Consider the following 22968-nt stretch of genomic DNA (forward strand, 5'->3'; position numbering starts at 1 on the left):
CTCGTTGGCCCAATCACCTCGGCGGGAACTCCGATCAACCAATAAGAGACAGGTACGGGAAGGCGGGCTGAAGGAGTGGCGAGCGCACGCGCAGCTGGGAGAGTGGCCCTGGTAGTGTGGCGGTGTGGGTGAGTTAGTTGCAGGTGGACTCGTGTTGGCTCTAAGAATCCCGGAGTAGCCACTGCCGCTTTCTCCTGCCCTTACCATGTTTCTCACCCGGTCTGAGTACGACAGGTCTGTATGGCTGGGGGGAGGATGGGGTCAGGTAACGGGTGGGCGGACTCGGGGCCCGGTCTGGGCCTGGGTTCTGCCGTGTCATCGGGGCACCCCACGAACCCGAATTCTGGCCCAGCCGGGGGGTCTCCTCCCTTCCCCAGGCGTCCGCTGTGTTCTCCAAGGCTAGATTTGCGCCCATCGGCCTCAGTTGTCCTACCGCTGAGTCACTGCTGGGTCCCAAGTCGGTGCGGAAGCGTGAAGCTCTGCTTTGTGCTTCGTAAAAGAAGGCTGATGGGGCCGGAACTCTGACCTTTAACCCGGGGAAGGCCAGGAGTCACCCTCTCTCCCCTTCTTTTTGTGCTGAGTGTGACTGCCTTTTAAAAGATTTAAACGCGCTACCTGGAAGGAAAAGCAATTAAGGATCACTTAATGGGTTTGGTCGGAGAAGGCAATGGCACCCCACTCCAGTACTCTTGCCTGGAAAATCCCATGGATGGAGGAGCCTGGTAGGCTGCAGTCCATGGAGTCGCTAAGAGTCGGATACGACTGAGCAACTTCACTTTAACTTTTCACTTTCATGCATTGGAGAAGGAAATGGCAACCCACTCCATTGTTCTTGCCTGGAGAATCCCAGGGACGGGGGAGCCTGGTGGGCTGCCGTCTGTGGGGTCGCACAGAGTCGGACACGACTGAGCGACTGAACTGACTGACTGACTAATGGGTTTGATGATTTCAGCTCCTTTTTCTTTCTAGGAGGACAGCCTCGTTTTCCTTTTCTTAGTTGTAGGAATAAAGCTGCTATTCCTTTGATTGAGTTGTAGTAGGGCGTCCTGGGATGTTTAGTTTCTGCAGAGGAGCGAAGGAAATCTCAGCTTTGCAAAGATACAGTGTCTGGAGTCAGATTTTGTGGGAACTGGAATTTAGAGTGATTCTCAAGAGTGTTGTCATCATGCTGATTCAAATAGCCTTTTTGACTTTTTAAAAAGTTTAAGGGAAGTTGCTTTAAGTGTGTCGAAAACCAAACCTGTTTTTGAAATCAAAGCTGTGAGTTTGTTGTATCTATTTAAAAGAAAAAACTTTCAGAGCTTGGGAATGTTAATATTAAATTGTATCTACTTATGCTGCAGACATTTTTGCTTTCAGTTTCTGTTTTGATCAGTTATGATTCACTTAGCTATTAAGTTGCTTAAATATTTGAGGCCAGGAAAAGCAGATGTTTTTTCTTTATTAGATGGGTTTGAGAAGCTCCATTTCTTCTCAAGTATATGTTGATCGTGTTGAAAGTTTTATCACTTAGAACTGCTACTTCTAAAAAAAACTGTTTACTGACTCAGAAGATGTATGCTGCTGCTGCTAAGTCACTTCAGTCGTGTCCGACTCTGTGCGACCCCATAGACGGCAGCCCACCAGGCTCCCCAGTCCCTGGGATTCTCCAGGCAAGAACAATGGAGTGGGTTGCCATTTCCTTCTCCAATGCATGAAAGTGAAAAGTGAAAGTGAAGTTGCTCAGTCGTGTCCAACTCTTAGCAACCCCATGAACTGCAGCCTACTAGGCTCCTCCATCCATGGGATTTTCCAGGCAAGAGTACTGGAGTGGGGTGCCATTGCCTTCTCCATGTGAGGCTTTAAAACTGACTTTTTTCTACCGTCCTATAAAATATCTTTGTTGGTCGATATTTATTTCTAGAACATTGAAGAGAATCGTCTTTGTGTGATACAATTTTGAGTAAGGGTGTGTATGATGGAAATTGTTGTCCTTATCAGAAAACCTTTATTAAGGTTTTTGTGATCATTTACTTAACAGCTTTATTAACTGCTTTGTGTTACTCATTTTTGTATCTTCCTGCGTTTGTGCTGAGTCGCTTCACTCATGTCTGACTCTTTGCGACCTCATGGACTGTAGCCCACCAGGCTCTTCTGTCCAGGGGATTCTCCAGGCAAGAATACTGGAGTGGGTTGCCATTTCCTTCTTCATTGTATCTTCATAAGAATGCCTAAAATATAGTCTGCTTAGCTAATATACTTAAATGCTTGCTGTGTACAAGGCACTGTTATAGTTGCTGATCATACAGCAGTGAACAAAAATCAAGATCCATGTTCTCATATGGGAGACTGTCCTTTAAAAACTACTTAACAGGAAAATTATCTGGTGGTCCAGTGGTTAGAATTCTGGGCTTTCACTGTTGAGGGCACAGGTTGGATCCCTGGTTGGGGAACAGATCCTGCAGGCTATGAGGTATGGCCAAAAAAAAAAAAAATACACCACTATTTACAAAAGTAACTACAGTATAAGTCAGAAATGTATTCGTGTCATTAGAGAAGCTGAAATCAACACGATGGGAGTTTTAATGACAGAGGTTGCATTTGATATTATAAGGGGATTATGGAAAACTTTAGAAGGAGTTGATATTTAAACTGAGTTCAGGAGTAAGAATTTAATAAATATGCACAGTAAGAGTCAATAGTTTTGAGGCAGAGAATATAAGATGAACAGAGGAGGGGCCATGGGAAAGCCACAGTTCATGTTTGGGAAAACTCTAGGCTTCTGGCACATATGATACATATATGGGAATAGGGGGAGTTCAGAGAAAAACACTGGTGCTAGGTATTGGGTAGTTTTTAATTTGAAGTTGAAGGGTTTGGGTCTTATTTTGTGCCATTAATTATCATTTTAAGTTACATAGTCATAATTTTATTTTATAGAAATTAATTGACTGGATTAGAGGAAAGAGTCAATACCGGTTAGATGGCTGTTACAGTTAGGTGAAAGGTAATGAGGGTATTGAGCAATGGAGGGGAGAGTTGAGTTACTGTGGGGGAGGAACTGATTTAAATTAATATGACTTGGCATATGGTTAATATGGGCAAGGGCTTCCCAGGTGGCTCAGCGGTAAAGAATTTGCCTGCCCATGCAGGAGCTGGAGGTTCATCCCTTGGTCGGGAAGATCCCCTGGAGGAGGAAATGGCAACCCACTCCAGTATTATTGCCTGGAAAATCCTGCAGACAGAGAGGAGCCTGTTGGGCTACAGTCTGTGGGGTCGCAGAGTCCAACACGACTGAAGAGACTGAGCAATCATGCACTATATGGGAAAAGGGAAGGATTAAGTCAGACCATTCAGAACTTTCTAGCTTGGGAAACTGGGAGGTGGGAGGTGTTTTAAAGTAAAAAATGAAGTAGGAATGGCAGCAGGTGGAGCTGATTTCGAAAGGATGACTGGATTTAAGATATATCAGATTGGAAAGTGTTAAGTGTTTGGTATTAATGGGATATCCATGTGGAAACACTCATAAGACATTCAGATTAACAAGGAAAGAGGTCAAACTGGCAATAGAGATTTGGAAGTACTTTTGCCTGGAAAATCCCATGGACGGAGGAGCCTGGTTGGCTGCAGTCCATGGGGTCGCTAAGAGTCGGACACAACTGAGCGACTTCACTTTCACTTTTCACTTTCATGCATTGGAGAAGGAAATGGCAACCCACTCCAGTGTTCTTGCCTGGAGAATCCCAGGGACGGGGAACCTGGTGGGCTGCTGTCATTGGGGTTGCAGAGTTGGACACGACTGAAGCGACTTAGCAGCAGCAGCGGCAGTGCTTAGCATAGATGAAATAACCCAGGGAAAGTTTGAAAAGAGGGCCAAGAGCAGAGCCCATATTAGAGAAGATATGGGAATACTTCACCAGGATGAAGTTCCTGAATTAGAGCGAAAATACTGTATTCATATTCACAGAGTAATTTGGTGGCTCAGACTGCAAAGCATTTGCCTATGATGTGGGAGATCCCTGGGTCAAGAAGATCCTCTGGAGAAGGAAATGGCAACCCACTCCAGTACTCTTGCCTGGAAAATCCCGTGGACGAAGGAGCCTGATAGGCTACAGTCCATGGGGTCGCAAAGAGTCGGACACGACTGAGCTACTAAACTTTCACTTTCATAATCTGTGCCATTCAATACCAATTGTATTGTGACAGAGCAGGATGGGTTTTTTTTTTTGCATTTGAGAGAAGAAAAGTTAGTAGGTGACACAACTAGAATTTAATCCCAGATCTTCTGCCCTGACTTCCCTCTCAGTGATTTTTAAAAAACTGTTCTTTAGTGTCATAAATGTTGTTTTAAATGACCTTAAGGAAAGCACCTCTGGGGAAAATGAGAGGCTAGAATGGTGAGATTCTCCTTTGAGTCCTGATAGAAGCTTGTCTCTGTAGTCAGATTGCCTAAATTCTCATTCCAGCTCTGGTTCTTATATGCTGAGTGACTTTGAGCAAATTACTCAATCTCTTTGTATCTCAGTTTCCCCTTCTCTAAAATAGTATCTGCTTTAGTTTACTTCATGGGATTGTTTGAAGATTAAGTGTGTTGTCATTTCTAGGATTATAACAGTGCTAGGCATATAGTAGACGTGCAGTAAACATCAACCTTTATTATCTGTTTTATGTTTGGGAGTTATACACACACACATATTTCTTTGGGGGAAAAAAAGTTTTTGATAAAACAAATTTGAAAACACTGCTCTTTATCATGATAGTTACATGTTATAAACTCCAGATTCCATAAACCAAGGAACACAACTATTTGCTTTTATTTGTTCAAATATTCTTCATGTCCATCACGTGCTGGAAGCTTGTATAGCCAATACTATGCTGCCTCGTCTCCAAAGGAATTTCTAACAGACTGGAGCAAGGAAAGGTTGGTAATTGTTTAAGGGAGAAGAGCATTCTGGCATGTAATTAGTATAATATACTGAGTGAATTAATCAGGTTAGGTTTTAGGAACCACACAGATCTGTCTGTTGTTCCGATAACAATACTAATTCATACTTATAAACAGAGAAGTGTCCCAGTGGCTGATTTCTACTAAAAAGAAATGTCAAATGCACATAATGGAAAGAGGATAAGAATAAATGCACATTTTATTAAGAATTACCTGATAGTTTGGGGGCATGAATTTACTAAAGGGATTCCAAATTGATTCAGGCTTGAGGCAGAAAGTCACCTACTCTCATTTGATCAGTTTGAAGATACTCTGGGAGTGGGACAGAGGTGTTCTGTGTATAGGTTCCATTCTCTTGAAAAACTGTTAATGTACCTAAAAAACAGAAGATTGTTGTGGTTAAAAGAGAATAATGACAATATGCACATCTGAGCTAGATGTCAGGGAACTTGAGTTTAATGTCTCTACGTTTTTGTTTTTGTTTTTTCTTTTCTCTGAAAATTTTAATACCTTTTTTTTTTTTAATTATAGGGGTGTGAATACTTTTTCTCCTGAAGGAAGATTATTTCAAGTTGAATATGCCATTGAGGCTATCAAGGTATAGTATCAAGTGGGATGGGTTTTGAAAGTTCATGTTTAATGCTTTGCTGGCAGAGCATTTGGAGTAAATGTATTTAAATAATTTCTTTTGAAAATGTTCTTTATCTCCCTTTGATCAATCACAGTTAACCATAAAAATATTTTAACTGAAGTATAGTTGATTTACAGTGTTGGGCACAATTAACCATTTTTATATAACAGATTCAGTCCCAACTATTTGAAAGCTTTTTAAACAAATAACTGCTTCACAGTTATGTAAGTAGCTTTTTCTTAGTGGGGTTGGAAGGACATATTTGTGTTTGTAATGTTCTTAACTATAAAAAGCTGCTGCTGCTGCTAAGTTGCTTTAGTCGTGTCTGACTCTGTGTGACTCCATAGACGGCAGCCCACCAGGCTCCCCCGTCCCTGGGATTCTCCAGGTAAGAACACTGGAGTGGGTTGCCATTTCCTTCTCCAATGCATGAAAGTGAAGAGTGAAAGTGAAGTCACTCAGTCGTGTCCGACTCTTAGCAGCCCCGTGAACTGCAGCCTACCCGGCTCCTCTGTCCATGGGATTTTCCAGGCAAGAGTACTGGAGTGGGATGAGGGGTATAGAATTCCCGAGTTAGCACCTGCGAGATATTTTGTAATCTTGAACAAATTATTTAACTGATCACCTGTATTCTTGTTGGTAAATTTGTCAATTTGTACTAGATACTTTTGGGACTGAATAAGAGATGTATTCTGTAATCTAACAACAAAATTGAATAGTTCAAACCAGTTTTCAAAAAATTAGTTAGAAAGTAAACTGTATACTGAAATTTAGTTTTGTGGAATCTTCTTTTTGTTGGATTGTGGATAGTCTAAATTCTGATTTAAATCTAAATTAGGTCTAGGAGAATTAGGCCCAGGCATCAGTATTTTAAGGACTCCCTCAGTGATTCTAGTGCCTAGCAAGGGTTGAGAATTACTGATCTAGTCCAGCTCTTCACTGTTTCAATCACCTCTATATACCCAAACAGGTTCTGTTTTTGTAGTTCTAGTGACAGGATATTTTCTCACTAGATAGCTCATTCTGTTTGAAAATAGGTCATAATGGTTTAGAAATGTATCCTGTATTGAATCAAGAGTCTAGCTTCATGAAATTTTTTTCAGTTGGCGCTAGTTTTACCCTTGAACCATACAGGATGTTTAAACCTCTTCCATAAGACAATTGCTCACGTATTTGAAGAGGACTGTTGTGTTTCCCTCTAAATTACCTCTTCTAAAAAGTGTATATTGGGGGAAATGGTTGTATGATAGTCTGGAAAAGGGCAAAGCAGATTCTTAGTTGAAGATGTAGAAGTGAAGTTGGAAGCATTGTAATAGATAGTGAGCAGAAAATGATGGACCAGCTACCTGAGCTGTTTTTCTGTTTCCTCACAGTATTGTTTTCCTGGGAGTTAATAATTCTTTTTCAAAAATTTGCCTGATTTAGTATGTAAATATCAATAATTCATCCCCAAGGTCTCCAAGTTATGTATATCCTTTCAAAACACCCAGGCATATTAAGTATCCCGTTAAAGATTCTTAAAGAAATCTTTGAGCCTCTGACCTGCTCCAACCTGACTGATTCTCTGGGCCTGCGGCATAGCTATACATTTAGGATCTTCTGTTGGTATCTTCCTTTAACTCTCTCTTGCATTGTTTTATTATTTTATCCTTAAAATGATATGATATAAATCAGGTTGCTTCTGGACTTTCTTTACTTAGCTTAGGATTTGGATTTCTCATGTCTGCTTTATTAAAGAATTAAGAACCCTTTAATTCTTCAAGGATTAAAAAAATTTTTTTTCTTTAGATTTTTTTTTTCCCCCATTTTTTTGAACTGCAGATCTTGAATTAGTGAGCATTGGGTCAGTTTAGCAGGTAGTAGGAGCATCTCTCTTTTTAAGTGGAATGGAGCAATGGATTTCAGGCCCATAGTGTTGTTGATTTCTTCTCTTTTTTTCATGAAACTTTGTTTCTATTATATTTGTTTCTTTGTATCTATTTGTACATTTTGGTCATGTTGTAGAATATATTTCTTAATGTAGATTTGGATCAGAAAATTTGAAAACTCTGTAGAGAAAACCCCCTCTTCTCATATCATGCCCGAAGGGTATTTTTGGCTACTCACTTCTGAGAGCAGTGTAGGGGAAAAAGGCTGGGATTTGTAACATTAAGCTTGTCAATTTTTACTTAATCCCTTTGTTTTGACAGTAGTACTCCTGCCTTTGAATGTGCTTGGTGTCCTCCAATGTAGACACCCTCATTTTATGCTTTCCAGAGTCGTCTGCGAGAGTGGGAGTAGGGAGCACACTCTAGCTTTAAGTGTGGAGTAAGGGATCTGGAAATCTGTTTCTTAAGCACACACTGTACTAATCTTGTAATTTTTAGCTGTTCCACTTCTATTCCCAGAGGTCCTTGTTGCCATCATTCCCTTTTTGAGCACCTGTAGTGGGGTGGTCCTGTGATATAAATCAGGTTGCTTTTGTACTTTGTTTACTTAGCTGAGGATTTGGGTTTCTTGTGTCTGCTAAGTAAATTATCACTTCCTCACCTTCTTTCTTGAAAATTGTGTTGTTTCTGTGGCTTTGCCTTTCTCTTTGTCCTAGTATATTTATCCTACTCATGCTTAAGCCCTTTAATCTCCTATCCTCAGGCTTGGGGAAGGAGTGGAGCTAATGTACATATTCAGTCTACACCTTTACTCAGAAGTAAGAGCATTCATTTTTTATATAAAATTCTTTAGCAGTTCATTTCCTGCAGTTATGCATGTACCATGGATTAAGAAAATGTACAATGAAAAGCAGGTATATACATTTAGTAACGCTTCTAAATAATGTAATGGCAACCCACTCTAGTATTCTTGCCTGGACAACCCCATGGAGCCTGGCATGCTACCATCCACAGGGTCACAAAAAGTTGGACACGACTTAGTGACTCAACAACAACAAAAAATAAGGTCATAACTTTGTGCGTTTGAAAAATATTACAGATATGTATGAGCTATGATTATTCAGTCTGCATATGTGTTGAAAGCATGTTATGCACAATGATTCATGAAATTCGTTCAAATACTTTGCGATAACAGACTCCAGGAATCTGATGCTCACACTGACAGTCATTGCTTTGTAGAACTAAGTGAAAAAAAATGATTATTTAGAGGAGCAAGCACATATAGTCCTGGGAGACATTTTGAATGATGGGGTGGGATTTGGATTGGAAAAGGGAAGAGTATATTCCAGGGGTGACGGCATGGCAGAGGTGCAGATGCGGGGGATGACATGGCATGAGAAAATGGATTTGGCTGCAAATGGGGGGATCTGGTTAGAGGATAATGCGTAATAAAGTTGGAAGAGAAAAGTATGATTAGGTTTTGAGAACTCTGGAGGCTTGCTTGGATTTTATGTGTAGGCAGTATAGGGAGACATTGGTTCTTCACAGAAGAAGTATAATGAGAAGAGCATATTATTGTATCAGTTAGGCTATCCCATGAACAATGCATTGGGAGAGAGATTAAAGATGGGGAGACTAAGTAGGAGGATGTTGAAGTCATCTTGGCACATAAAGCAGCTAACATCTGTTACTCGTTTATTATGTGCAAGTTGCCATTTTAAGTATTTTATGTATTAGTGTGTTTACCCTTCTTGATGTATAGATATTGTTATTATTATCCCCATTTTGCAGATGTGAGATAAAGGGTGGGTGACCAGGATGGTGTTGTGCAGCTGGAGGGATGAAATCAAGCTATATTGTAGACTGCTAGTGACCTTGAGAGAGATTTTTATGTTGTTGGTGATTTTTCTTTCGTTCCTTTTTTAAAAATTTTTTTAAGTAAAATTTTTTTTCTGGAGGTCACATAGATTTGAGGGATATCACCTTTTGGGATAATTCAAGGTAGCAGAGGTAAAAAGATACCAAGTCCAAAAGAAACATTAGTTGTATTATTTCTCATCCACTATGTTTAGGACTTTAGAACCTGCCCCTCTCCAAAAAATTGGCACTAGAGTTGATTGTTTTCCAGACATTTTGAAGACCTATTGAACTTCCCCTTTACAAGCACAGAATTCTGTAAATCAATGGTCTTGCCACTGACAGGAATATTAGGGGACTCCTGTTCTCTCCGTGTACTAGATATGGCTGATTGAAGCTTCTATCCTGTGAAGATATACAGAGAGATTTCTGGTGAGTAGATGAGACTATTCTTTGACTTCTCCATGATAACATAACCTGTTTTTCTTTAGCTTGGTTCCACAGCCATCGGGATCCAGACATCAGAGGGTGTATGCCTAGCTGTGGAGAAGAGAATTACCTCTCCACTCATGGAGCCCAGCAGCATTGAGAAAATTGTAGAGATTGATGCTCACATAGGTAAGAAGTAGGGGAAGATTGTTCTGTAGGATGTTGCTGAGTTCATCAGTCTTCTTTGATGTTCCAAGGGAGGTTCATTAGGTGAACATCTTATTCCCTTGTTAGCTGTTGCTTTCCAGGCCATTGTGCATAACATCGGTAGCAGGAAGCAGTTGTAGGATTCACCTACTCCCAGAAGTTCTTCTCCCTCAAATTTAGACTTTGCAAATGTGATGGTTATTGAAATATGTAAAAGTTGAATCATAGGCCAGTTCCCTATGATGGCTGGGTCTTCATGGATGTATAACATTAGGAGGCCACCTGGAGCAGAATTATCGTGTGGGAAGCTAGGGGTGTCCACTGAGAAAAGAGAAATTCTTAAAGATCTTCAGAGTGACTAAGGTGCAGAGAGTATAAAGATAATAGACTGACCCAGATCGCTACTCTTCCTTCGTTTTCAGATTTATCATTTTATTCTATCTCCCCCTGCCTTCCCTTCCCCCCCTTTTGGGTCTCTGATAAATTCCCGTCCTGTAGCTTCTGGCATCATTGTAACATAAGGAGTAGTTCTACTTATTTATAGCATGGCATTTTAGTTGACTGCCCATATTTTCTTAACCTATCTATTCATCTAATTAATGAAACATTGATAAAATAATTGCGTGAAGACATCAGAACCAAATGCCATGGTGACGAAGGAAGCTTGACACTATCTCTTTCGTAGATACAGAAACTGAGATTTAGTCTTTAAGGATTAGAACATTGTGTCTATCTCAAGCCATCTCGTATACCTTTTGGAGGTAGGTCAGGGTCACTTCATTCAACAAACTGACAATCTACTATGTGTCAGACTTTGTGCTAAACACCCGGGACACAGAAAAGAGACATAGACATAGTCCTTTGTGTTCTAGGAGCATGCAGTTTAATCACAGAGATAAACATGTAAATAAGTCAATGTAATTAAGTGATGTAGATATTAAGAAAGACTGTGGCATATGCTTAGTCTTTCTGAGGGGAAATACTTAGTTTTGCCTGGGGCCTGTGGTAGTGAGGCTTTCAGAACATAATTCCATAAAGGTGAGGCTTGAGCCGAGCTGAATTCTAAAGGATAAGGAGATGTTTACCAAGCAAGTAAGTGTCTGGGTGTAGCAGGGGAGAGCTTTGTGATCAGAGGGTATAGAAAAGAGCAAACCTGTGATGGTGTAAAATATAAAATACCCTGGCACCGGCAATTTGGGATGACTGGGAGGTATAACATGGTAAGAAATGAGTCTGGGATCAAAGAGTGTCCTTTTTACCATATGAAAGAGCTTAAACTTGATCCTTTTGCATTGACATCAAAGATTGTATGCACTGAGGTGATATGATCAGATTAGGATTTTAGAAAAACCATTCTGACAGTAGTGTTGAAGGTAGAGTGAACGGGACTGAAACTGAAGGCGGGGAGACCAGGTCAAAAAATTTTTTCACAGTCTGAATAAAGAGATGAGGAAGGCTTTAGCCAAGGAAGTGGCCGGACATCGGCGAGGTAAGGATTAATACCAGACAGGCTAATCAGATAGTGATCGATAGAATTTGGGATTTTTGATTGGTTATGAGGGCCAGGGAAGAAGATGGAGTCAAGTAGGGGAATGAGTTGAATCTGTGGTCTCTCCATGCAGATATATTAAGGGAGTCATTTGGCTTTATAGGTCTGAACTGTGGGAGTGAGACCTAGGCTGGAAATTTGGATTTGAGTCATGACATGTTAAGTAATAGCCATAATCTTGGCTTCCTGGGCCATCTCTACTGTAACTAGTTGGTGTTTGGCCAGGAAATGAGATTTTTTATTTTACTTTAGGGTGTTCCACTGTAGCTCATAGTGAGATAGTTATTTAACATTTTTTTTCCCTTATTTTTCCTATTGGAGTGTTAGTGCTTGCATGGGCTACCAAGAGTGCTAAAGGAATGTTTGAGTATGTAAATATGACAATTCATGTTTGATTAGCTGTCCTTCTCTGTCTCCTCTCTTAATAGCTGGACTTCTGTGTCACTGTGGATGGTTTTTGTTAGTGATATAACTATACTTGTGTTCAGTGCAGATACTTGCTCATTTAATCTTGTGGGTATAGTGCTGTGGGATTGCTGCCTGGCTGCCGTGGTTTCACTCCAAAATTTCAGTTATTTCCTGAGTGGATGAAAGAGTTCTACAAGGATTTGGCTTACTGGGTCACTGTTGCTTTTACATTGCAGGTTGTGCCATGAGTGGGCTAATTGCTGATGCTAAGACTTTAATTGATAAAGCCAGAGTGGAGACACAGGTAAAATCAGCATCAACTCTCCTTTTTACCATGATGCTTGGGTTCCTTGTTTAGTGATGATACAACTGCCTGGGCTGTACTGCCGCTATCTGTGTTAAAATCTGATGTCGCTCTTGGGAGTGATTTTGAGCAGAACCGCTGGTTGTAACTTTCTGAGGCCTGCGGCTCTAAGGAAGCCCTGGTAAATAGTGCTGACAGTCTCTTGCTTTTTCTTGATTTGCCTTATGTAAAGTAGGCGCTGCACTGCTTTCTGTTCCCTAATTGACTTTCTGTGGGAGCACCATAGCAGGAGTAGAGGTAGCTAAAGGAGTTTTGCCCCACCTGCCCTTTGCTGCTAGGCTTGCAAATGACAGCTCTCCTGTGGTGAGTAATGATATGTGCCAGGTGATAATAGGAATACTAATTTTTTTTTTTTGTTAACTGAGCTCTTGCTGCCTGCAGAGTAGACTGGTCAAAAAAAAAAAAAAAAAAACCTGATTGGTAAAAATTCTTTGTGCTTATTTGCAAGTTTGCTGTCGGTACTTACGTAAGAATAAGTCATTCAGTTTAAAATCCAGCAGAATAATAAAATAGAATCTTTGAGGGAAAGTGGCACTCAGCTATTAACTTTTACTTTGTGAAGAGACTAAATTTGGTTCTTTGAGGGGTTAGCGGTTTTTCAAGGGAGCTATCCTCTAGCCATCATTGCCCAGAGTCCTTTTGGTATAACTTTATTTCCAGAGCTATTCCTCTTTCTCTCATGCAGTCCCAAACATTTGAGTTTAGTGTTAAGGAAAACACACCCGAGCTTGAGCCTTCAGTTTTTAACCACAGTTCAAAGGGATGTGTGTAGTGAGATGGTGGGCTACTTTTAATGCCCTTCTTGTGAAAGGCAGACCATGCATTGCTCTTCTTTTAGAACCATTGGTTCACCTACAATGAGACCATGACTGTGGAGAGTGTGACTCAGGCTGTGTCGAATCTGGCGCTCCAGTTTGGAGAAGAAGACGCAGACCCAGGTGCCATGGTGAGTGTGGTGATTGTGCCAAGCTGTCTTGCTGTCCTGTGGGACTTAGGGTGTCTGTCCTCGGAGCATGTCTTTCCCTGGTCTTCTTGCCCTCTTACTTCACTGCTGTTCACCTTAGTATCTTCTGATTTGTGGTTCTAGTCCCGTCCCTTTGGAGTAGCACTGTTATTTGGAGGAGTTGATGAAAAAGGACCCCAACTGTAAGTACCGTTTTGCCATTTTTCTCCTGATTCCTTTTCGGGAGACTTTTTTATCATTTGGGATGGGATTGGTTGTTTATCAACTGAGAAAGATTATTATAGAGTTGTAAAAATGAAGGCCTTCTAATTCTATAAAGTCAAGTGATTCTGGGCTGCTTACACAAAGACAAATTTGGGGATTTTATGAAGAGCACCCCTATTGGAACCAGTGCTACTTCTGGAAAGAAAGGAGAAGTAACTTTGTTACTGTAGTCAAGATATGTTTTAGAGCCTTGCTTTCGAATATTGATTTGATCCTTATCCTCAAATGGTATTTGGATAGTCATACATAAGTGTCATATTTATATATACTGTATGTATAGAGTATATTTATATGTACTTCTCTAAATCCCAGAGGAAATTATTATTTGTTTTCTTAAACACTTTTTAAAAGATCTGATTTCTCCAGCCATGGAACGTCTTTTGGACGTATGCCTTGGTATTTCCTGGCTGCAGGGCCAAGCATTTATATTTTTTTAGAGAGATGTTTGTAATGGGAAATATCACCATTTCTTAAGCATTTTTATCCTCTTCTTTTTGGTGGTGTTGCAGGTTTCACATGGACCCATCTGGAACCTTTGTACAGTGTGATGCTCGAGCAATTGGCTCTGCTTCAGAGGGTGCCCAGAGCTCCTTGCAAGAAGTTTACCACAAGGTAATTAAGCATTCTCATGCCTTCATTATTATTTTTAAAATCAGGGTAGAATTTACATACAATAAAATGTACAGACCTGAGAGTTCATATCTGTGAATTTTGATGATTGTATATACCCTGGTAATCACCACTTAAAATATAGAACACTTCCATCATCCCATCCCCAAATGCTTGCCTCCTCTCCGGTCAGTCTCTCCCTCCCTTTCAGCCGCATTTGCCATTGTAGATTAGTTTTGTCTGGCCTTTTTATAAATACAGCCGTACAGTTTGTATTTTTGTGTCTGCATTTTGTTCAACATACTGTTTTTGAGATATGTTCATGTTCTTGAACATTTCAATAGTTTCTTTTTATTGATGAGTGATACACCACGGTATAGATATACCACAATTTGCTTATCCTTTATTTTTATAGCTTTACTTAGCATTTTATATTGACTAGTCTGGCTCTTCAAGCAAGTGGGCTTTTTACCTTTGTGGGATGGGAAGGTTTGGTTTTGGGTGACTCATTGTAGTGGCTGAAGACTGCTATGCTTGTCATTCAGGTGGTTCACACAGGGATGTCTGCTTGTAACAACCCTTCATAGCATTGCTTTTACATGTGCAGGAAATTAAGTATAAAATGGGGTAAGAGCAGATTTTGTAAACCATTGGGCTACCTTCTAGATCATTTGGGAATTATTCATAGGATATCACCATTATTTTCTTGTTTTTAAATTAAAAGACAAGGACTGGAGAAGTTTAACTCTGTCCTTCAAAGATCACTTACTGTATTAAAGTTGGGGACTTTATTCTGGTTCAAAATAAGGCTTTTTTTCTCTGAATAAATGTACTCTACTTATATACCACTTACTTGAATTCTACAGATAATGCACTGTACTTACTAAGATGTTTGATTTATTAATATTTGCTGAATTATTTTTTCAGAAAGATGAGGGTTACAAGGGGGATCTGTGTAGGAAAGAAGTTATGTACGATTAACAGCCACTCTTCTTACCCTCTTTGTTTCAAGTCTATGACACTGAAAGAAGCCATCAAGTCTTCACTCATAATCCTCAAACAAGTAATGGAGGAGAAGCTGAATGCAACTAACATAGAGGTACTTTTCTGTTTTATTGATTTTTATTCAGATGTCATAGCTCTCATTGCTAAAGATTAAATAGGTCAAGACAGTCACATTTTTATATGCTCAGTTCTTAAGAAATTATTGGTTTCCTTTGAGTAAGCAATTCTAGTAAAGTAGTAATGGCAGCAGCCAAAGTGTGATGAGTTAAAGAAGAAAAGGGAGTGATGGAGTGGACGAAAGAAGAATATGCTGCCTTCTCAAGAAGACATTAATGTCAGCAGCAGCAGGCAGCATTAAAGAAAAGGATTTTTGTCTTTTTAAGGATACGGAAAGACAAAAAGTACTTTTATAGTCTGAAAAGAAGCAAGAGAATAGGAAAAATGTTAAAAGAATTTAAAGCAGAAGTTAGTGATGGGAAATTTCTCGAGAGAGAAGACATGGTACAAATGAAGGAGTTCATTTTGGAAAGTAGAATTGATTCAGCATTATATAGAATACCAGATGCCAGGGATACAGACACAAAGTCCAGTTCCAATTTAAGTGTTACTAGTATACTGTGTGGTATAGAGGACATACAGATAATTACAGCTTGGGTTGATACTTGGGTAATAGCAATAAGAATGGATTGACACGGGAACATATAACTTACACTGGGACATTAGGAAAGGCTACTGGAAGAAGTGATGTTTGGAAAAGGGAGAAGAGAATGGTATTCTGGAAGAGGAGATAGCACATGTAAACCATCATCGGGCATCAAAGGGAACCTTGAGGATTTTGTCTTATTGTTGGAATGTGAGATGTATGTAAGATGGGGAGATGATAAGAGATGACACTGGAGAGACATGGACTGGATTCGGAATGCCCTAATTTAACATCCCAAGAAGTAGACAGGAAGAAAGGAAGTAATGATAAGATAAGGTAAGTTCGGAAATGAATTGGGAGAGAGGGATTATATTTCCCTGGTGATTGTTGGATCACCTTCTGAGGGTGGGTCAATGCAACAGTGAAATTAAGAAGAATGGGAAATATTTGGAAAAGTGTTTTCAATAGGGAAGAGAGAAGACAGGGATGAGTAAAATGATTGCTGAATCACATTAAAATACTGGCTAAGGCTGGAATCACAAATTGTTGTAAAAAGTCAGGATAGTGGTTACCCTTGGAGGCATGGTGTGTACGTATGTTTTAATTCAGAAAAACTTTTAAAAGACCAACTGAGGCTGGAATCACAAATAAGTAATTAAACTAGTCAGCACTTAACCAGGATACTTCTCAGCTGTACTTTTTATGGACTGAGAAAATGTATATTTGAATTAAACCTCTGAAGGAGGACTGACGGGTTGTGGGCAGAGGAATGGAGAGTATTGTTATCAATCTGTCACCAGTAGAGCCAGCTTCTGTGGCTGCAGGGAAAGGGGCAAAATTGGATGCCAGGACAAGGGGCTGGCTTAAAGGTGGGACGATCTGAGAAGAGTTGGGATGTGGGTGTTGGGGGGCATTTGGCTTGCTTGGATTCTTTACCATTGAGCCACCTGGGAAGCCCCTTATTTTCTCTAGAGAAATGTCTGTTCAAGTCCTTTGCCCATTTTTAATGTGGGTCATTTGGCTTTTTATTGTTGAGTTATAGGCTCAGTGGGACATTCTTGATTCTGAAATGCATAATGCAGTTAATAATAATTTATAAAAGTTCCTCCCAGCTTAAATTTGGATTGACATTCCCTTGAAAACGTTATCTTGGTTATTCCATTGTCTTTCTCTTCCCATCACCAATTTTCAACCAAACCTATTAGAACAGGTATTTGTCCTCAGTTTCTCAATTATGTTTATAACTTGTTGTTGAGTCATTAAGCCATGTCTAACTCTTTGTGGACTGTAGCATGCCAGGCTTCCCTGTCCATTACTACCTCCAGAGTTTGCTCAGACTCATGTTCATTGAGACGGTGATGCTATCCAACCATCTCATCCTCTGTTACTCCCTTCTTCTCCTGCCCTCAATCTTTCCCAGCATCAGGGTCTTTTCCAATGAATCTTTCTCTAGAAAAATAAAAAAATTAAACTTAGCTTTGTCAGCCTCTCTCTCTACCTAGTATCCTTTTTGAAAGATCAACTTTGTTGAGGTATAATGTACATGCTATAATGGACACTTATTTTAAGTTTACAGTTCAGTGAATTTTGACAAGTGAATTACCCTTGTGTCTACCACCACAATCAAAATACAGAACATTTCTGTCATCCCCAAAAGTTCCCTTAATGCCCCTTTTTAGTTACTGACCTGCTTTTTGTCACTATCGGTTTGCTGTGCATCTTCTAGAATTTCTTATAAGTGGATCTACAGTGTGTTTTCTTTTTGTGTCTCACTGCTTTCACTTAGCTTCATAATTTTGAGATTCAAGAGCCTGTTACATTTTATTGCTATTAATTGTCTTTTTTAACCTTTAATTGCTAGACGATGAATCTGTATTCATCGTCCTCACTGCCTCACCTCTCATTTATTCCTCAATCCCTGCCATTGGTTTCTGTTATTTTCGAGACTGTCTCTTGCTAACATACTCCTCTTATCAGATTCATGGTCATTTTTAAGACTTACTATATGACTTTTTCTGAAGCAGACACCTCAAATTTTCGACACTTCTAAAACTTGTCGTTTTTCCTGAAAACCATTTCCTCTTCTCATATTTCTAATCCTGAAAAATGACAAGATGACACCTTTAGTGTACCTGTCATTCACAGCAGAAACCTTGAAGACATTGACCTCCCTTTGTCTTCACTGATTTGTGCCTTTGCCTCCTTAAATAACTCTCACATCAGTGCCTCTTCTTCATCCCTTCTCCCAGGGCCTTCTCTTGTTCAGTCTCTCGTTTTTCTGCTGCCTTGTATATTCTCAGAGATTTCCTAACTGGTCTTCCTGCTTCTAGCCTTGCCCTCCTCGTTTTCATTCCATTTCCCCTGCTACTTCATTGTGCTACTGAAGTGGATTTTCTGAATTGTGTAGCTAATCTTGATTGTTCTTCACTTTAAAAAAGTCTTTTCTAGGGGGATTCCCAGGTGGCTTAGTGGTAAAGAATCCATCTGCCAATATGGGAGATGCAGAAGACACTGGTTCAATCCCTCGCTTGGGAAGATACCCTGGAGGAGAAAATGGCAACTCAATCCAATATTCTTGCCTGAAAAATCTCATGGAGCCTGAGGGCTACAGTCCATAGGGTCACAAAAGAGTTGGATATGACTGAGTACAGCACACACATATGGGCAGCCAGCTGCTAAAAAAGTCTTTTTGTGACTCTTATTGTCTGCAAGATAAATTCCAAACTTCTTTTCCTGTCACAATAATTCACTACCTCTTAAGGTATATGTTTAACCTGTTAGGTTAATTTTACCTGAAATTATCATTACATCAATTAAAAATTGCTAATCTTACAAGCAAGAGATGCAAGAGGCACAGGTTCAATCCTTGGGTCAGGAAGATCCCCTGGAAAAGGGAATGGCAACCCTCTCCAGTATGCTTGCCTGGAAGTTTCCATGGATAGAGGAGCCTGGCAGGTGGGAGTCCATGGGGTCACAAAGAATGGGATGCAACTGAGCATACGTCGGAAGGTTAAATAGCAAGTGTGCTGGTTCCAGGGCTTCCTCGGTGGTAAAGAATCTGCATGCCAATACAGGAGATGCAGTTCAATCCCTGGGTCAGGAAGATCCTCTGGAGGAGGAAATGGATACCCACTCTGTTATTCATGCTGCGATAATCCCATGGACAGAGGAGCCTGGTGGGCTAAGCCCATGGGATTGCAAAGAGTCAGACATGACTGAGTACCCATGCACAAGCAAAGAAAAAAAAAAAAACAATTTTACATGCAATTATCTTTAAATCCTCACAGTAGCCCTATGGGATAGGTGTTCCTATTTCCATTTTACAGAGGAAGAAACTTAGTCTTTGAGAAGGTAGGACCTTGCCCAGAGTAATAGCATTGGTAAATGGTGGGATCAGGGTTTGAACTGCCTCATCTCTCATTTATTCCTCAATCACTGCTGTTGGTTTCTGTTATTTTCGAGACTGTCCCTTGTTAACATACTCCTCTTATCAGATTTCATGGTCATTTTTAGGACTTACTATATGACTTTTTCTGAAGCAGACACTTCAAATTTTCAACACTTCTAAAACTTGTCATTTTGGGGCCTTATTTGGGGATGTGTGCTTTTAACCACTTTAATATACTGTGTCTCTGAGCTCTCATTCCTAGTACTCTCCATTTTGTCTCATCTCATATGCAACCTCTGCTCTAGCCATTCAGAATTATTTTCAATAATTCTGTTTTTTTTGCAAATACATCATCTTGTTTCATGCTTTTATGTATTTGCATATTCAGCCTGCCCTCTGCTACTTAAGATTGCTGTCCTTGAAGCCTTCCTGGACTCTCTAGATTACTCCTTTGTCCCTTTCTCTGTGTGCCAGGCTCTGTTACAACCCTTATCTGACATTAAAAGCATTTGGCCTCTATAACCCTTAGTGACAGACTTTATCTTTGGATCTGTAGTGCCTTGTACAACCATAACTTGTACACAGGTGCTTAGCAGTTAATTATTGATCACATCAGGAAAAGAAAATAACTCTTTTATCTACCTCACAGAGGTTTTTTGAAAGTGAGGTGAATAGAAAAGTAGCTTTCATATTCATTATGCAAATAAATGTATCATTATGTAAATGCAAGGGATTATTTTTGCTCATCTACTGATGAGTACCTTTCTGAAAGCAGTATTTGGTTTAAGTCCTATTAGTATTGATTTGCAGCCTGGTTTTACGAGACTATTCTAATTCAGGATTACCCAGTTTCTGGTTTTTAGCCCTTGTAATGGTTTAGGAGGACTAGCTTGTGAGCCATTGGTGACTTGACAAAAACTCTAGCCCCTCACTCTTCCTCTGGTTTATTGACTTTGTATCTCTCTGTCCTCATGTCCTTAAGGGAAGTGTTTATATATTTTAATTTCCTTGAAATAGAACTTATGGTCTATATGGACATCAATAAATTATTTGACATATATTTTACAAATGTGTTTGGGACTCTTCTGACATTTCAGGTACTTGGATAGATCTTTTAGGAGAATCTAGTGGAGACTGCAGGGTTTTTTTAGTTTGTCCCTAGATTAGATCTTCAGGTGTTTTGAGATGTGCAGTCATAGTCTTTTTCTAAATTTTACCTGTAGTTGAGGCAGAGTTTCATGTTCATATCATGGAACTGGATGGGCTGATTTTGGCAGTTTTCAAATTATACTAAATACTAGTAGAGAATATTACTCAAAAAATGCCCTACTATGTTTAATTTTAAAGTTAAAAAATAAAATATAAGGAAATGACATCTCAAACAAACACAAAAGCTGAAGGCAAAAATGAAGTTGCCCCTACTCCTCGGTATTGCCCTAAAACATGGGACTGTGTTGTCAGTAGAGATGATGGGAAACCTGGGGATTTGGTTAAATTTGAAACTAACCATCTTCTGCCCCTAGTCTTATATTGCTTAAATATGTTGTAACCTTGACTGCTGGATTTTACAAATACCTTGAGTCACAGCTGATTTCCTATTGTCAGTGTTAATGGGATCTTTTCATAGCCAGTCCTTTCAAAGAACAAAACAAACCTTTTTCTTACTAAGTTAGCATATAGACAATTTTATAGAAAATAGTACCCAACAATAATAGTTAGGTGTTGCTTATTATAATGTTTTAAGCACTGTTCTAAGCATTTTACATGGATTGACACATAGTCGGACACGACTTGGCAACTGAACAACAGCAGCAATCATATCAGTTAGGTGCTATTCTTATTATTATCTCCATTATCCCAATATAAATTGAGGCACAGGGTGTCCAAGTATCCCAGGGTCATACACAAGCTCAACTTGCAAGTGTGTGAATATGCTTGTCTATTTCAGAATCTAACCTGTCCAAAGAAATCTTCAACAGAAAAACTTTCTGACCCCAATTTACTGCTGCTTTTGTGATCCTTGTTGAAGTAATCTCAAGAAGTGACAATGACACCAGGCATTTGGTTAACTGTTATATGGTTGGTTAACCTCAAAATAGAAAATTTAGTCAATAAGAGTTTTTATTTTGGAGTCAGAGAGCTATTTTAGGGACCTGCTGCTGGAAAGGCTATCCCTGGGACAGCAGATCCCTTAGTTCCTAATGGACAGCTGCATCACCAACAACTCCTGACCATGCGAGGACTAAAGCAGGTAATCGAGCCCAGTTTATTAACCCTTCTCTGTTTTCTTTCCAGCTAGCCACAGTGCAGCCTGGCCAGAATTTCCACATGTTCACAAAGGAAGAACTTGAAGAGGTTATCAAGGACATTTAAGGAAGTGTGATCCATAGAATTTCTTGGGGACAATTTCAGTTCTTCTAGTTGCCCTTGACTTTTATTTCCAGCTCCAGTTCCTTGGGAAATCTCCAGTGTATGTGCATTTTTTTATGATGTCTGTACATAAAGGCAGTTCTGAAATAAAGAAGAATTTAAAATATTTGTTAATAGACTATTCTCTTCTAATGCAGTCTTGTGTATAAAATGCTTATATTAGGGGCAAAGAGGATGGTGGTATTAACAGCCCTATCCTACCAGAATATTCTAAAATTGTTTTAGTGGCTCTCTACAACAGAATCAACTTATTATCAATTCCTTGGTGTTGACAGATGAACTTCCAACTGGTCCAACTCCTTCTCATGTGTAATAGATATTAATACTACTGTGAACCCATTTCACTTCTGTAGTTTTTCTTGAGTAAATGGGTATTTTTGCTGCTTTCCTTATATGAAGAAGATGCTACTAACTGACCATAAAAAAGAACATGTTTTGAGCTCCTCCCCCAAACACTGATGGCTTGGAATAAGCCAGCTACAATGTTGTACTAGTTCTTGTGCCTTAATAGATAATTTGGAATGAGATTTTTTTTTATGAAGTCAATCACTATAAAAGAAATGAATTCATGATCTTGGTTTCGCTGGCAATCAAAAGTGGATTAAATTCATAAGTAGTTTTCATTAGACTTTGAAATATACTATGAATTTCCCCCATTAGAGCTGCCATTATATGACTGGTTGAGATTATTTAAAATATCAATCTGTTGGAGCCTAAAAAATGGCCATATGAAGTAGGTATCTTTACTTATAACATCATACTTAACAGATGAAGAATCTAAGGAGATGTGACCATAGACACAAAAAATTAAGCTCTTAGGACTTGAACACAGATTTTTCTGGTTTTAAATTATCAGCTCTTAATTTTTAAAGTGTCAGGTATGAGAGGCCTAGATACCTACTGAGTAAGAGGGAAACCTCAATGAGATTTGAGAATATACTATCCACAACATGACTAATCCATATGTGAATAATGCATAATTGATTGTGTATTATTTTCATTAATATTTCTAGGAAATTTTACTCTATTAAAATTCTGATTTGAATACGCTGAATTCATATTAAATTCATACCTTTTCCCAGCAAAAAATGTGTCCTTATATACATTTGGAAACTGCAATGATGGGAAACATGTGGGAAAAAAGCTTTGCTTGAGACACACACACATAAAGAAAATAGGGAACTAAAGGTATATTGTCACCAGTGTTCTGGAGACAGTTCTAGTGATATATTAAATATAGCATAATCATGAGATTAGTTTCTCTCACATTCACTTCTTAAATCCTAATAGGAAATGCCATTGAAAAATCATCTCAACTAATATTTATTCAGATTTAGCAAATTTGAATACTAAAAATATAGTAAGGTTTTAGGCATTGGAGATAGAGCTGTGGTGTAGGTATGGTCTGTGCTCCAGTGAAGCTTCTAG

At 39.3% G+C, this 22968-nt stretch overlaps 1 protein-coding gene across 1 annotated transcript; it reads left to right on the top strand.

Moving 5' to 3' along the window:
- Positions 1 to 77: 77 nt before the first annotated feature.
- Positions 78 to 21646, top strand: PSMA5 (proteasome 20S subunit alpha 5). Its single transcript, XM_006052174.3, has 9 exons — positions 78 to 234; positions 5456 to 5522; positions 9772 to 9898; positions 12110 to 12177; positions 13076 to 13183; positions 13325 to 13383; positions 13975 to 14077; positions 15087 to 15173; positions 21406 to 21646. The coding sequence occupies exons 1-9, from the start codon at positions 206 to 208 to the stop codon at positions 21481 to 21483; spliced, it is 726 nt and encodes a 241-aa protein (XP_006052236.1). The 5' UTR covers positions 78 to 205; the 3' UTR covers positions 21484 to 21646.
- The last annotated feature ends 1322 nt before the right edge of the window (positions 21647 to 22968 follow it).

The sequence above is a fragment of the Bubalus bubalis genome, chromosome 6 (assembly GCF_019923935.1).
Source record: "Bubalus bubalis isolate 160015118507 breed Murrah chromosome 6, NDDB_SH_1, whole genome shotgun sequence".
Lineage (NCBI taxonomy): Eukaryota > Metazoa > Chordata > Mammalia > Artiodactyla > Bovidae > Bubalus > Bubalus bubalis.

Bases quoted from the DNA above. Each gene is read 5' to 3' on its own strand.
- PSMA5 (XM_006052174.3), top strand. From the start codon at position 206: ATGTTTCTCACCCGGTCTGAGTACGACAG. The intron at 9,899-12,109 runs GTAAGAAGTAGG...TTTACATTGCAG, and splicing joins AGAGATTGATGCTCACATAG to GTTGTGCCATGAGTGGGCTA. The intron at 13,184-13,324 runs GTGAGTGTGGTG...TTGTGGTTCTAG, and splicing joins ACGCAGACCCAGGTGCCATG to TCCCGTCCCTTTGGAGTAGC.